Source organism: Hibiscus syriacus, unplaced genomic scaffold (genome assembly GCF_006381635.1).
Source record: "Hibiscus syriacus cultivar Baekdansim isolate YM2019G1 unplaced genomic scaffold, ASM638163v2 tig00110114_pilon, whole genome shotgun sequence".
Lineage (NCBI taxonomy): Eukaryota > Viridiplantae > Streptophyta > Magnoliopsida > Malvales > Malvaceae > Hibiscus > Hibiscus syriacus.
Genome location: NW_024062594.1, coordinates 2,409,733 through 2,422,856, shown reverse-complemented (window position 1 = coordinate 2,422,856; position 13,124 = coordinate 2,409,733). Strand labels below are relative to the sequence as shown.

Here is a 13,124-nt window from a genome sequence, read left to right as displayed (position 1 = left end):
ATCCTAGATCGGGACACAATAAGGCTATCTACTCTCTTCCATTAAAGCGTGTAGATTCGCCTTACATCAGATGAAAATACAGAGGATGGTCTACAAGGCGACTATGTGTCACATTCAATCCCGAAGACGTGGCGCCCACAATTGAAGAGTATATCACTCTGCTGCATTATAAAAGACTCAAAATGAACCGGGTCTACATTAAGCACAATGAAAGTCTATCTTTGAAGAACTGACTGACAGAGGTTGCAGGGGAAAGATGAAGGTTACTGATCTTGGGAGTCCCATCAAAGACGACAATGATAAAATGATAGCTGAAATTGGAGACCATAGTTGACGAATTCAAGAAACAGACAAACGAACTTCACATAGTTCCTATCAATTGAGGGCTCCAATGATGTATTCGTTGGGAACAAGTTCAACAAAAGATAAATGCAAAAGATGCTGTCATTCGAGACTTCTTGGGCCAGTACAAAAAGCAACTCAACATTTGTACAGTTCGTCCAGAGAGACCAGAGCGGTTCGATAGGTTATTCAACCGATGACAGATGAAGACAGAAGACTAGTCAACATGTCGGAAACTGTCAGGATATTTTTGTCTCTTAAAAGATAAAATACTTTTGTCCCCAATAAGGATTATTTCTAATAACAGACATATTTTTTGGATCAGTACCTCGAACATTGCATGCATCATGCATTCCTACATATTTCACATTACTTTTCTCTTTTTTATTACATTCACATGTCTAATAAAAAATGAGAACATTTCGATTCTATGATATATAAGAAACTTTGCAAACAGTTATTTGACGCACATGTGGTGTCACCATATCCAGAGAAATCCATGAAGCCCTTGTACCCCAGGTAGTATGATGAGAATGCTCATTGCGAATATCATAGCAGTGTCCCAGGGCACGCTATCAAGAACTACTCCGCATTCAAGAGAATCATACAGAAAATACATAACAAGAATTGGATCGACTTCAACAACTCGGGGGCATCCAAGTGAGGCAGATCATTTCATCATTTGAGGCATTCTATTTGAGTTTGTTTTTTTTCATTTTTTCTCAAGTTTTTGTAAGAACATTTGAATAAATTTATGTTACTTTAATGATGGCGAGCAATGAATCACATTTGCAAACTTGCAATTCTTTGAATATCAACTGAATTAAGAAGCTCTGTAAATGGTTCAAAGTTACAGATCTTTGACAAAGTAACATGATCTAAAACAAGGACCTTGACCTTACCTAGAATATACCTTCAAACACTGTACCCTGCTATTACAATTAGCCAATATAACCTTTTCATTCATAAGGTACGGACAACATGGGGCATCCTTTTACATATGACATTACTATGCTTTTTATTTAAGATGTTCAGTGATGATAATGATCTTCACAGATTGAATAGTCGAGTAGGTGAATCTAGTTTAGGTCAGTTTCCTAGAAATTGAACTCTAAACGATGATATTTTCTGACCTTCAAAAAACCTAGACTATAACAGGTTCTTCTTAACTAACTTAAGAAATTGGACCCGTATACCCACATTACTTATACACAATAAAGCTTGAGTTGTCCCTCTAGAGCAATTGGTTAAACACCCCGGCTTTATGTATAATATTCAGCTAGCCTGATAAAGGTGGTTATATTATACAATAAAGCTTGAGTTGTCCCTCTAAGGCAATTGGTTAAACACCATGGCTTTATGGATAAGATTCAACTAACTTGATAAAGGTATTTACATATTGAGTTGTCCCTCTAGAGCAATTGGTTAAACGCCCTGGCTTTATGGATACATCTAGCCATTTAATGGTAAATTTAAATAAGGAGTTTCGATAAAATGGACTAAGGGAGTTAAAAAACACATGTTATAGTCAATTTCACACGAGCACTCAAAAATTTCATTTTTAGACGATATTTCTGCACTATCTTTGTTAGAGGAACTTACAAAACTTGAACAAATCAAAGATTTCAGAGAACCGAAATAGAAGGTCTATTAATTGATTATGCTAGTTGCGGCATTTTGTCCGCACCCAATTAAAATGCCAAACCAAAAAAACATGTTGCGATATTTCAAAAAATGACATTTTGGGTTATCAAAACCTTAGAAAGGAGGCCAACCTAAAGCCAACTCATCCATTTGAACATTTGTTAAAGAGCTGTAACTCTGAAAGCATTAAAAGAGCTATTGATTCCTTTGATATTCTTTGAACTCACGTTTATAATTTGATTCAATTGCAAACAATATTTTATAGAATTTTTCCCTCCTAAAACATGAAAAAGGAGGAAAAACATTTTCAAACAAGACAATCTCAAATATGAAATGTTTGTAAACCCAAAGCTCGAGAAGTAAATGGGGTACAACCAATTCCAAGGACCAGATTGGCAAACAAAACATGGGACTTCAATCCAAGAGATAAAACATAACTCATTCATGTTGCATGCATCTTAGACATATTTAAGGGCATCACATTTATCATTTTTAGCATACATAATTTTTTTTGCAACCTTTTGAGTCAAGTTTCAACTTCACGACGAAAGATCCTCGATTCAAAAGCACATTCAAAAGTTGATGGTGGTTGTTCAACTTCACAGTGAAGGGGGGACTGACTATCAACAAACAACTTTTCAGTTTCATTCAGAGTTAATTTCAATTTCATAGCGAAGAATATTGGACTCAAGACAACACAAGCTCAACTTCACAACGAAGGGGCGACTGGTTGTTAACAAACAACTTCCCAGTTTCAGATCCAATTTCAACTTCACAGTGAAGGATATTGGACTCAACTTCACAACGAAGGGGCGACTGATTGTCAACAAGTAACTTTTCAGCTTCGTTCAGAGTCAATTTCAACTTCACAGCGAAGGATATTAGACTCGAGACAGCATAAGCTCAACTTCATAGCGAAGGGGCGACTGGCTGTCAACAAACAATTTCCCAATTCCACAGCCAATTTCAACTTCATGGCAGAGGATATTGGACTCGGAATAATACAACTTACTTGGATTTCAACTTCACGATGAAGGCTATCCAATTCAAGGCTCAACTTCACGAAGGAGGGGTCATCCACAGTTTCAACTTCACGACGAAGGGAATCGTGCAGACAAGCAGCATCCATCTCCAGATTTGGATTTCAACTTCACGATGAAGGATATCCAATTCAAAGAATGAGTGTATGTCAATAAACTTTCCAGTTTCAAATCCAATTTCAACTTCACAACTGAGGATATTGGACTCAAAACAATACAACTTACTTAGATTTCAACTTCACGACGAAGGATATCCAATTTCAGGCTCAACTTCACGACGAAGGGGCCACCCGTGGTTTCAACTTCACGACGAGGGGAATCGTACACACAAGCAGCATCCATCTCTAGATTGGATTTCAACTTCACGACGAATGATATCTAACTCAAAGAATGAGTGTCTATCAATAAACTTTCTATTTTCAGAGTCAATTTTAACTTCACAGCGAAGGATATTGGCCTCGTAACAGCGCAACTTACATTGGATTTCAACTTCACGACGAAGGATATCCAATTCAAGGCTCAACTTCACAACGAAGGGGCCATCTGCGGTCTCAACTTCACGACGAAGGGAATCGTACCCACCAACAACATTCATCTTTAGGAACAAGCAAATTATCGACCGCCTTTGAGATTGTTTCTCTCGAAACAAGGAGTTGTCTCGCTTGAGACTAATTTACTCAAAACAATGTTTTGTCTCTCTTGAGACAGTTTCTCTTGAAACAAATTTTTGTCTCTCTTGAGACAGTTTCTCTTGAAACAAAATCTTTGAATATGTTTTCCTTGAAACAAATTTTGTCTCTCTTGAGACAATTTCCCTTGAAACAACGTTTTGTCTCTCTTGAGACAGTTTCTCTTGAAACACCAATCTTTGAATATGTTTCTCTTGAAACAATATTTTGCCTCCCTTGAGACAGTTTCTCTTGAAAAAAAACCTTTGAAAATGTTTCTCTTGAAACATAAAGACTTTCAAGTCCGATTACACTCAGCATAAAGGCACATCATTTGCAGCATAGCTTAAGTCGAGAAGAGCTATTTGCCAACCAAAGACCTTCGAGTTCGATTACATTCAACTCAGAGCTCAATGACAGCGAGGAACTACTTTCTGGAAGAATTTTCAAGCCGAAATCTTTAAACTGAGAAGAAGACAAAGGCCCAATTCCAGGAAGCCCAATCACATTTGAGAGGATCGGACAAAAACTGATTGTTTTTTTCGTCTTTACCCTATTCTTGTTAACACAAAAAATGTGCAAAGAGGGGCAGCTGTAGACACCTGTTTTTGTTCGGGTCTACAAAAAAATTATATTATATTATTATTATTATTTTATTTTATTAATTTATAATTATTTTTGCATATCCCCACATTTCCCTCTTCGGTGATGCAAGGATTGAAAATGGAAGCTCTAAAGTGAAGCTCACGCAGTCTCAAGCACCAAGTTTCGATCTTTATTGCTGGACAAGCCCTTTAAGTCCACGTTGGCGAGGAATGTGGGTTCAAGGACCTTTTGGTCTTTCTGGTGAAAGTACATTTCTGGTTATTGAATTTGATACAAAGAAAGGTGATAAAGCTGGGAACTTTAATCATGTAGGAATTGATATTCATGGTCTTGAATATGTTAAGGACTCACGTTCAACCCCACACTCACATTATTCCACGAACCCACCATGAATCCACAAAGTCTTGTAAAATCCCATGATTTACGGGATCTTAAGGGGTTAGCAACAAATTATAAAATAGGGGACCATGAATCATTGAGGGGGAGGCCCATCTTTGCTTGCAGTTTCATGTTTTAGCTATGCTTTAACTGGAAAGCAAAACCATAATTCCAAAGGAGAAGCAGTATTACAATTGCTCAATATCCTTGGCCAAGCTGACATCGTTTTGCTCATCCACACACATCCCATGCTATATTTGACAATGGAACCGACTCCCATGAGCCTTTCTTATCAAGAACATAAGCATTATGAGTTACCTCGCAGCTCACCAGTCGCTCACACAAAATGCAAGGCTCAAACTCGACGAAAAACGGCTGCAACCTGGTTACCGCTGCCTCAGGTGGTGTAGGTACATATGTAGTCCAATTAGCAAAGCTTACAAATGCCTTCTATTTTTTTTCTCTAATGTTTGCAGTCCGTAACATTGGATAATTATGGTGGTATAAACTGTTTTTGAATCCAGTGTATTCCATTTATGATAAATTGACCATATTAAATACTTTGTGTGATTGTTTTGTTCGTTCACCTTTGATTCAACTCGAACTGTTATGATTGTGCCTTTGGCTAATTAGAGATATCTTAGCTTATTAGTAATGAAGGCATGACATTAAGGACAAGAAAGCCATGGGAACAATGCCTGAAGCTTACCTATATTTGATTCTTGAAAATTTTAAAACCAAGTTCGGTGAATGAACATCACATTTCTTAAGTGTGGCCACGTTTGTTGCTGATGGAGATATGACCACGCTTTCTTAAGTGTACCATATTTACACATTTTTTTTAACATTGTTTCTCTTAATTCATTTTTTTCTCTTTAATTTATTTAGTATTTTTTTAATCTAACACTTTTTACTTTCTTTTTTAGGGACAATTTTAACTAATTAAAGATAATTAATTCGAATCGAGTTTTTAAATTTAAATTTTATTTTTCGCAATTAAATACAACTGATAAATTAATTGGTACCGAAAGGACAGTTCAAGGGTGCTAATCATTCCTTGACCGTAACCGACTCCCGAGCCCGATACATTTCTGGTAAAATGCAGATCAGGTAAGATGGTGTCCGATCTACCTAAATATCGTTTTAAAATGATCGGTGGCGACTCTTACTCCAATATATTTTCCTAAGTCGAAGCCCAATTCTAGGCCCACCCAAAAGACGGTTCCGACAAGGTTTTTTTTTCCTAATAAAAATGATTGATGTATTTTTTATTAGGGTAAAGTACAAAAATAGTCCCCAAATTTTTAGGGTGCATGCATTTTGGTCACCAAACTTTTGAAACTTACAATACAATCATCGAAATTTTAGTTCATTTTCTGTAAGGTCTTTATCGTTACCTCACCTTAATTTTAGTTGACGTGTCACTTAACCTCGTTAACCCCCCGGTTAACCTTCATTCTTCTTCTTCTCATTCTTATTAACCAACGGTGGACGGAAGAGGGACAACAGTGAGGAGGCACGGCCGACTAGGTTTTGGTTAGAACGATGTGAGGACTCCAACGGTGGTGGCGGTGTGGCGAATGGACGACCCGATCAGCCAAAAATCGATGAAAACAAAAAAGGGTGTTGAGGTTTTTCAAGGAAATTCGGGGCCCTCTCCACGGCGAACAAAGGTGAGTCTCGATGAGTAGGTAGAGTGATTTTGGTCGGAATGGGGCGACGCTCCTATTGGTACCAGCGATGATGATCATAGGAGATTGACGACGGAGATCGGGGATGGGTGTTCGAATGGTCTTCTCGTGATTTGGGACAAATTATGGACGGTCAGTATGAATCGAGGGTCGGGGGTGTAGTCGGGAGCCGACGCCAGTGATGATGATGATGGCAGTGTGAGCCACCGTTGACCGGAGGTGGGGTGAGAAAAGAAGAAGAATAAGTGGGTTAACGGGGTTAAGTGCCACGTCAGTTAAAATTAACGGAAGGTAACGACAAAGACTTTATTGAAAACGAACTAACAGTTCGATGATTGTATTGTAATTTTCAAAAGTTGGGTGACCAAAATGTAAGTGACCTAAAAGTTCATGGATTATTTATATACTTTACTATTTCTATTATTGTAGCATATTTTTTATACTTTTGTAGCATGTTTTTTTAAGGTTGGATTTGACGTCGTCTCTCCAATATGTGTTTATTTGATTTATCTCAAATTTAAACTCTCGAGCTCATTCTCTCATGCTAATAAGTGCTCCCAATCATCTCTGATATGTTGCATATGAGTTGTGATAAAATCAACTGTCAATGTATTGTAATCGTTATAATCACTTTTATGTTAGTATTGATAGTGCTTATATTTCACCATCAACAGTAATGTTTGTTCGTATCTTATATTTTTTTTACAGTTGTTTGATTAAATTTTTTATTTCTCTTCATATATGATATTAAATTTATTATTTAGTAGCTAGTTTGTACTCTTTGATGCCTATCTTTCATGGTCGACAATAATTTTTATTTATATCTTTTTAATTTTTTTAATTGTTTGATTACATTTTTTCTCATTTCATATATAGTCCTAGTTTCATTGCTTAATGGCCATTTGTATTTTTGATGGTTTAAAGAAAATGTTTATTAATTTGATTAGTCTATTTTAATTTATGTCGACTTTTTTCTTTATTTTAGTAAAAATAATAAATAATATTAATTATATTATGTTATATTAATAATTTATTAATTATAATTTAATCTATATATATAACATGTTATCAACCATAATCTAGTGTTGAACTTGATTTAGTGGTAATGTGTGCTATATGGCCTAGGTTTGAATCCTTTTAATTTCATTTTTTTTATTCTTTATCAATAAAATAAGTTGTATACAAAATGTTATCGATGACAGATCAAGGACTGAGCTTGACTTAGGGATTAGATTCTCGTAAAAAAATCAAGTTCAAGTCTCTCCATGCCCATCTCAATTTTCCTTTTCCTAGATGTTTTTCCCCTACATTTTCTATTTCTTTTCTTTTCTTTTTCTGACTAACCAAACACATATTGAAACGGGAAGTACTTGAGCAATCTCATGAAAGTCAAACCAAGTTTCGGTTTTGACTTTTAAAAAGAATTGTATTGGGGTACCCCACATTTTCATGCATAATTGCAGATAACAGCCGTTGCAAAACCTATTTTGTTAAAGCACTTATTATTTGTCTGCTTAGTAGTTTAATAAATAAAAGCTTTTCCAGATTCTCTAAATTCAACAAGTGCCCACTTTTCTCCTTTTTATTTATATGTTCTCACAGATCATCATGAACTAGCAATAATCATCAAAAAGAAAATTAAAAGGAACTAGACGTTGGGAAGTTTTTGTTTTTGTTATTGGCAAACATAGATTTAATCACTAATTTTTTAATAAAAAATCAATTAATTTATTATATTTTTATTTACTCTACCAATTAATTTTTTTAATATTAATTTAATATTGAACAAATTAAATTTTTGAGAAATAAATAAGTACCACTGACCCTCAATAAAAAAAACAGTAGGTCCTACTTATGTGATCATCGATTTTTATATATTATGGAGCCTCTTTATTTAATTTTAACTCCCTTTAGTAAATTCTAACCCCTACATAATAGTCACATATACTGACATATATTACTTTTTGCGGACTTGGTATTCATGTCATTTTTTTTTCTTTTTGTTAATTTTGTTTTATATTCTTCATTCAAACATAAAAACTTTATAGCTTTTTATTATGTCACATCAATATTAAATTATTATTTTTCGCGTCTCTTCCAACCACTTAAGATACTGATGAACTCGCCTAATCATCATTTGTCACTCTATCAGTTTATTTCTTTTACAATTATTTTAAAACTCGTAAAATCAACCAAAAACATAAAACTCATAAACCCTAAACCATTTAAATCTATAATTTCCACCGTCTGATCAACATGCAAGATATAAAACTCATTTTCTGCTCCACCATTTCTTCACCATTAAAATTTAAAAGAAGATACTCGATCATTGGGAAAACAAAAGAAATATAAAATCAGAGTTTTTTAAAAAGGAAAAAAAAGTTTTGAGGATATTTTGTAATTTTTTTAAAAAAAAATTAATCATAACATCGTCAAGTATTTAAGGATCAAATGACTAAAATATGAGAAAATTAAAATTTTAAAGAATAAACTAAAATTATTTAAACTTTAATTATTAAAATAAGAGTGAAAAAATGAGTGAAAATTTTATAATTTATCTTAAATATAAAAAGAATATGGTATCCATAAATCATTAAATTATATTCAAATAATTAAATTAATTTGAAAAATTATTAAATGATGATAATTTTTTTCAAAAGACCCGAGCTTTAAAAGACTAGCAGGAAAAAAAAAGCTTTCCCAACACATCTCAGCTAAAAGCCCATCTTTTAGTCGCGAGTCTGGAAATCGAGATGGACTCATTAGCATGAGCCTTATGTTTTTCAAACAACAACAGTAAGATTCCAAGAGAGGGAGCCTGTATTTGGTGTTTTACTTACAGGCTGAGCGACTCTGCTGAACCAAAAAGAGAAGTAAGAAGGAAACTACAGAAGAAAAGAAAAAAAATCCTGGGTTTTTCTCTTTTTGAGAAATGGATGAATCTGTTCGTCTCGTTAGATCATTTTCTAACCCGGCACAGGTTTCTCGTGAAATTCAAGAGGTTAGTTTTTTTTTAACAAAGCCTGAAACTTTACCGATAAAAAGATTATTGTTTTACATTTTGTTTGCTTAAACGGTTTCTCTTGATTCCGTTTTTTTTACTGTCATTTGTTTGGTTAATGGGATTATGGGAAAATGGATACCCGTAGAAGATCTGGAAAACGAAAAAAAGGGCTTCTCATGGACGTTTCCTTTCATTTTCTCGCTGACCAAACATAGCATACTTGACATTCCAATGATTTCCCTAAGACAAATTTCTGATTATGTTGTTTTCCCCCCCTTCAATCTTTGAGCTTCAGGCTCTTTTTTCTTCTTTCTGTTTGAGTCATGAAGCTGATGGTCCACTTTGAATTACAGGGTGACCCGATTCATGACGCGGTGCGTGTTCTTACAGAATCGATTTCTTTCGGCAGATTTGTGTCGGAACCGCTGGCATGGGAAAAATGGTCGACATTTTCTCACAATCTTTACTTGGAAGAAGTCCAAAAGTCGTCGAAACCGGGTTCTGTTGCTCAAATGAAGGCTTTTTTCGAAGCTCATTACAAGAGAAGAGCTGCAATGAGAGCAGCGGCTTTGCTTGAACAAGCCAACATTGTGACCAATGATGCCTCTCAAATGGGAACTATAAATACAGCTTCGGTCGAGCATTTGTTAAATGAGGATTTAGCCAATTCGAACACATCTTCGACTGTATCGGAGAAAGATGTTTCTGATTCTGAGATAGCTGATAATGCCTGTGTAGATGCAGGCAATCTTAATGTTGTAAGAGAAAATGATGTTGCCGACATGGAACAAGGTCCGAAAGTGATGGAAGAAGATGTGAATTTGGAGGAATGCCAGCAGGTTGAGAATTCAAACGCATTCAAAAATGGTAACATCCGTGACAAAATTATGGCAACCCCAATCATTCCCCCAAAGGTAATGTTTATTTTAACAAGTTTCTGTTTTGTTCTTCCTTATTATCGAGTCTGTATTTATGTTGCCCTCATTATCTGTTTTGTTCTTCCTTATTATCGAGTCTGTATTTATGTTGCCCTCATTATGGAACACTGCAGAAATGTGATGACCCGAAGACCTCGACTTCATCATGTAAGAAAAGAACAAATTCTTTGTCAAAGTCATTGCTCCCTGGTAAAGCATCCAAATCTCCATTACCTCCTCCTAAACGACTGGCTTCGGGACAAGCCATGAATGATGCTGATGTTGCCAAGTCCACCGGAAACTCAAATGACAAGAAGAAAACAATTCCGAATCTGCTCCACATGTCATTAAATTTTCTTCCAACGCTGGTAAAACTAATAGACCATCAGTAAAAATGTCAAGAGATATTGCAATAACTCCACAAATTCCAACTAGGATATTGAAGAAAGCTGTTGATCAAGAGAATTTAGGTACTTCAAGCGAAAAAAGTCAATCAAATTCCAATTCCAAGTTATCCAATCATGGTGGAGTATCCAAACAAGCAACTTCTAGAATCGGAAATAAGTCAAATAACCACGAGTATATTAATAATAGGCCCGCATTAGACTCAAATGAGCGGAGGAGAATAACTATAAAATCCCTTCACATGTCGATGGATTTCACACGGCGTGCTGGTGAAGCCACTAAAACATCGCCTAAGATATCCAGAGATAGCTCGACTCCACTACAAACTCCAACCAGGGTAAGTTGTCTTATGTATTTGGTGTTCTATTTGCACATTCAAGAGTGGATGACAAATAACATATTTATGTTCACAAGTGAAAAATCATAATATTATTTTCGTTTTTTATTTAGAATTCATTTCGAGGGTACTAAATATTTAGGAAGTAGACACCAAGTGGTTTGGAATTTTCAAGTGATTAAGACGAGTTTCATTCACAAACTGCAGGCATCTGTTTATGGGGGCTCAAAGCATGCTTCCAAAGTTCTTCAATCGAGAGATGAAAGGTAATCTTCACTCCTAAAATGTCTTTGTTGACACGTTGTTTAATGGGGGTGCAATGGCTTCTGTATGTTACCTTTTCCCGATTTTACTTTATAGATTGAGTCTCAGATACCATTGACATAATTCCGAAGCCCGTCTTATATGAACCTTATTACTATTCTGTATTGAATGTGTGGCAGCAACTCGAGATCTTCGATTGCAAGTAGAACCAGTGCAAGATCTTCTATTAATTTGTGTCCATTTAATGGTTCCAAAAGTCTTCAATCACTAGATGAAAGGTAATCTTCACTCAAATGTATTTGCTCACACTTTGTTTAATGGGGTGCAATGGCTTCTGTATGTTCCTTTTTCCCGATTTTACTTTATAGACCGGGTCTCAGATACCACTGACCTAATTACCGAAGCCTGTCTTATATGAACCTCATTACTATTCTGTATTGAATGTGTGGCAGATGCTCGAGATCTTCGAATGCAAGTGGAACCAGTACAAGATCTCCTACTAGTTTCTTTCCATTTAGTTTCAAGAGCGAAGAAAGGGCGGAAAAACGGAAAGAGGCAAGTCTTACCCTTACATTTTTCTCATTCTTTATAATTGTCATGGTTTCAAATTGTACCAACCTTTCTGTTTCCTTGTCAATTCCAGTTCTTTAAGATGCTAGAAGACAAAATGAAATCAAAGGAGGCAGAAAAATCACAAATGCAAATAAAACCGAAGGTACTGCAAAACAGACAACCTTGTTAGGATGTTAATACGAGTGTAATTGATGAAACCCTGCAGTTCCCAAGTCGAATCACCTAAATCTCAAAGATGTGAATTAATTGAAGAATCATTTTAGATGCACTGATATAAGAGAAAATGTTATTCATACGTACTCGATCTCTGTGTGGTCATAATCTCATTTGCTGCTTTCCATGCCAAACTGATTTATTGCCTGATATGATATGTAGGAGAAAGCGAAGAATGACATGAATAAATTCAGGCAAAGGACTGACGTGAAAGCTAAATCAAATGAAGATTCATTTCATGGATCACAGATACCGTACAATAACGCTAAGAAGGTTCTTAACCATGCTTGCCTTTTTATATTATCTTGAACAGCTTAACCTTGGATTTAAATTTTCGTTCTCTATGCATCGAAATAGAATTGTTAGCCTTAAGTTACATTGTCAGTTATACACACACATGGTTACATTGTCTATGATCCTTTATTCTCTTGATGATCAGTAGATGTTTAATGTTTTCTACTGTGTATACTGTAAATCTCGTGCCTTGCAGATCATTTCAACTCGGCCTCAATCACCAAAAATCGGAAGGAAGCCATTTGACAGCACGGTGCAGAGTGCAAACTCTAGACCTCCAAGGCGGCCTTTCGTTAATACTGAGAGCTCTAAGAATGGATTAATGAAAAATAACAGGATCCCGGGGACCACATTGCTAAAGAACAGGCATGAAAATGCTTTCCCCAATATCCAGCTTTCAGTTGGCAAAGTATTCCATACACGCATGAAAATGGGGGATCAGTCGACGGTGGGTGCAGCCGATGAGACCTTTTAAGTTCTTTTAGTAAAAAAAATTATAGAAACTGAAAATAATGTTTTTTGGGAGATAAAAGATATAGAAGAGCAGTTTGTAACATTTTTGGTGGCAAATTCCACATCAATTATAGGTACAAGTTTGTGAAATACCTTAGCTATCTTTCAGCATATAAAGTTTTCTGGCTTTTTTTTATGTACTTTGGATAATGTTAGCTGTCTATGATAAATCTAATACCAAGTTATTATGCAGATTTATATTTTTGGAAATATTTGAATTTGGATACTAAACAAC

At 35.4% G+C, this 13,124-nt stretch overlaps 2 protein-coding genes across 2 annotated transcripts; both read left to right on the top strand.

Annotated features, from left to right (window-relative positions):
- The first annotated feature begins 9,262 nt into the window (after positions 1–9,262).
- Positions 9,263–10,692, top strand: LOC120215310 (protein WVD2-like 7). The gene is made up of 3 exons (XM_039213023.1): positions 9,263–9,370; positions 9,727–10,287; positions 10,425–10,692. Exons 1-3 carry the CDS (start codon positions 9,302–9,304, stop codon positions 10,680–10,682), a joined length of 888 nt encoding a protein of 295 aa, XP_039068954.1. The 5' UTR covers positions 9,263–9,301; the 3' UTR covers positions 10,683–10,692.
- On the top strand, positions 10,646–13,060 carry LOC120215309 (protein WVD2-like 4). The gene is made up of 7 exons (XM_039213022.1): positions 10,646–11,032; positions 11,240–11,298; positions 11,476–11,574; positions 11,749–11,851; positions 11,940–12,011; positions 12,245–12,355; positions 12,573–13,060. Exons 1-7 carry the CDS (start codon positions 10,685–10,687, stop codon positions 12,849–12,851), a joined length of 1,071 nt encoding a protein of 356 aa, XP_039068953.1. The 5' UTR covers positions 10,646–10,684; the 3' UTR covers positions 12,852–13,060.
- The last annotated feature ends 64 nt before the right edge of the window (positions 13,061–13,124 follow it).

Coding starts and splice junctions, on each gene's coding strand:
- LOC120215310 (XM_039213023.1), top strand. CDS start 9,302: ATGGATGAATCTGTTCGTCTCGTTAGATCATTTTCTAACCCGGCACAG. Junction 9,371..9,726: donor TTTCTCGTGAAATTCAAGAG/GTTAGTTTTTTT, acceptor TTTGAATTACAG/GGTGACCCGATTCATGACGC. Junction 10,288..10,424: donor CCCCAATCATTCCCCCAAAG/GTAATGTTTATT, acceptor GGAACACTGCAG/AAATGTGATGACCCGAAGAC.
- LOC120215309 (XM_039213022.1), top strand. CDS start 10,685: ATGTCAAGAGATATTGCAATAACTCCACAAATTCCAACTAGGATATTG. Junction 11,033..11,239: donor CACTACAAACTCCAACCAGG/GTAAGTTGTCTT, acceptor CACAAACTGCAG/GCATCTGTTTATGGGGGCTC. Junction 11,575..11,748: donor CTTCAATCACTAGATGAAAG/GTAATCTTCACT, acceptor AATGTGTGGCAG/ATGCTCGAGATCTTCGAATG.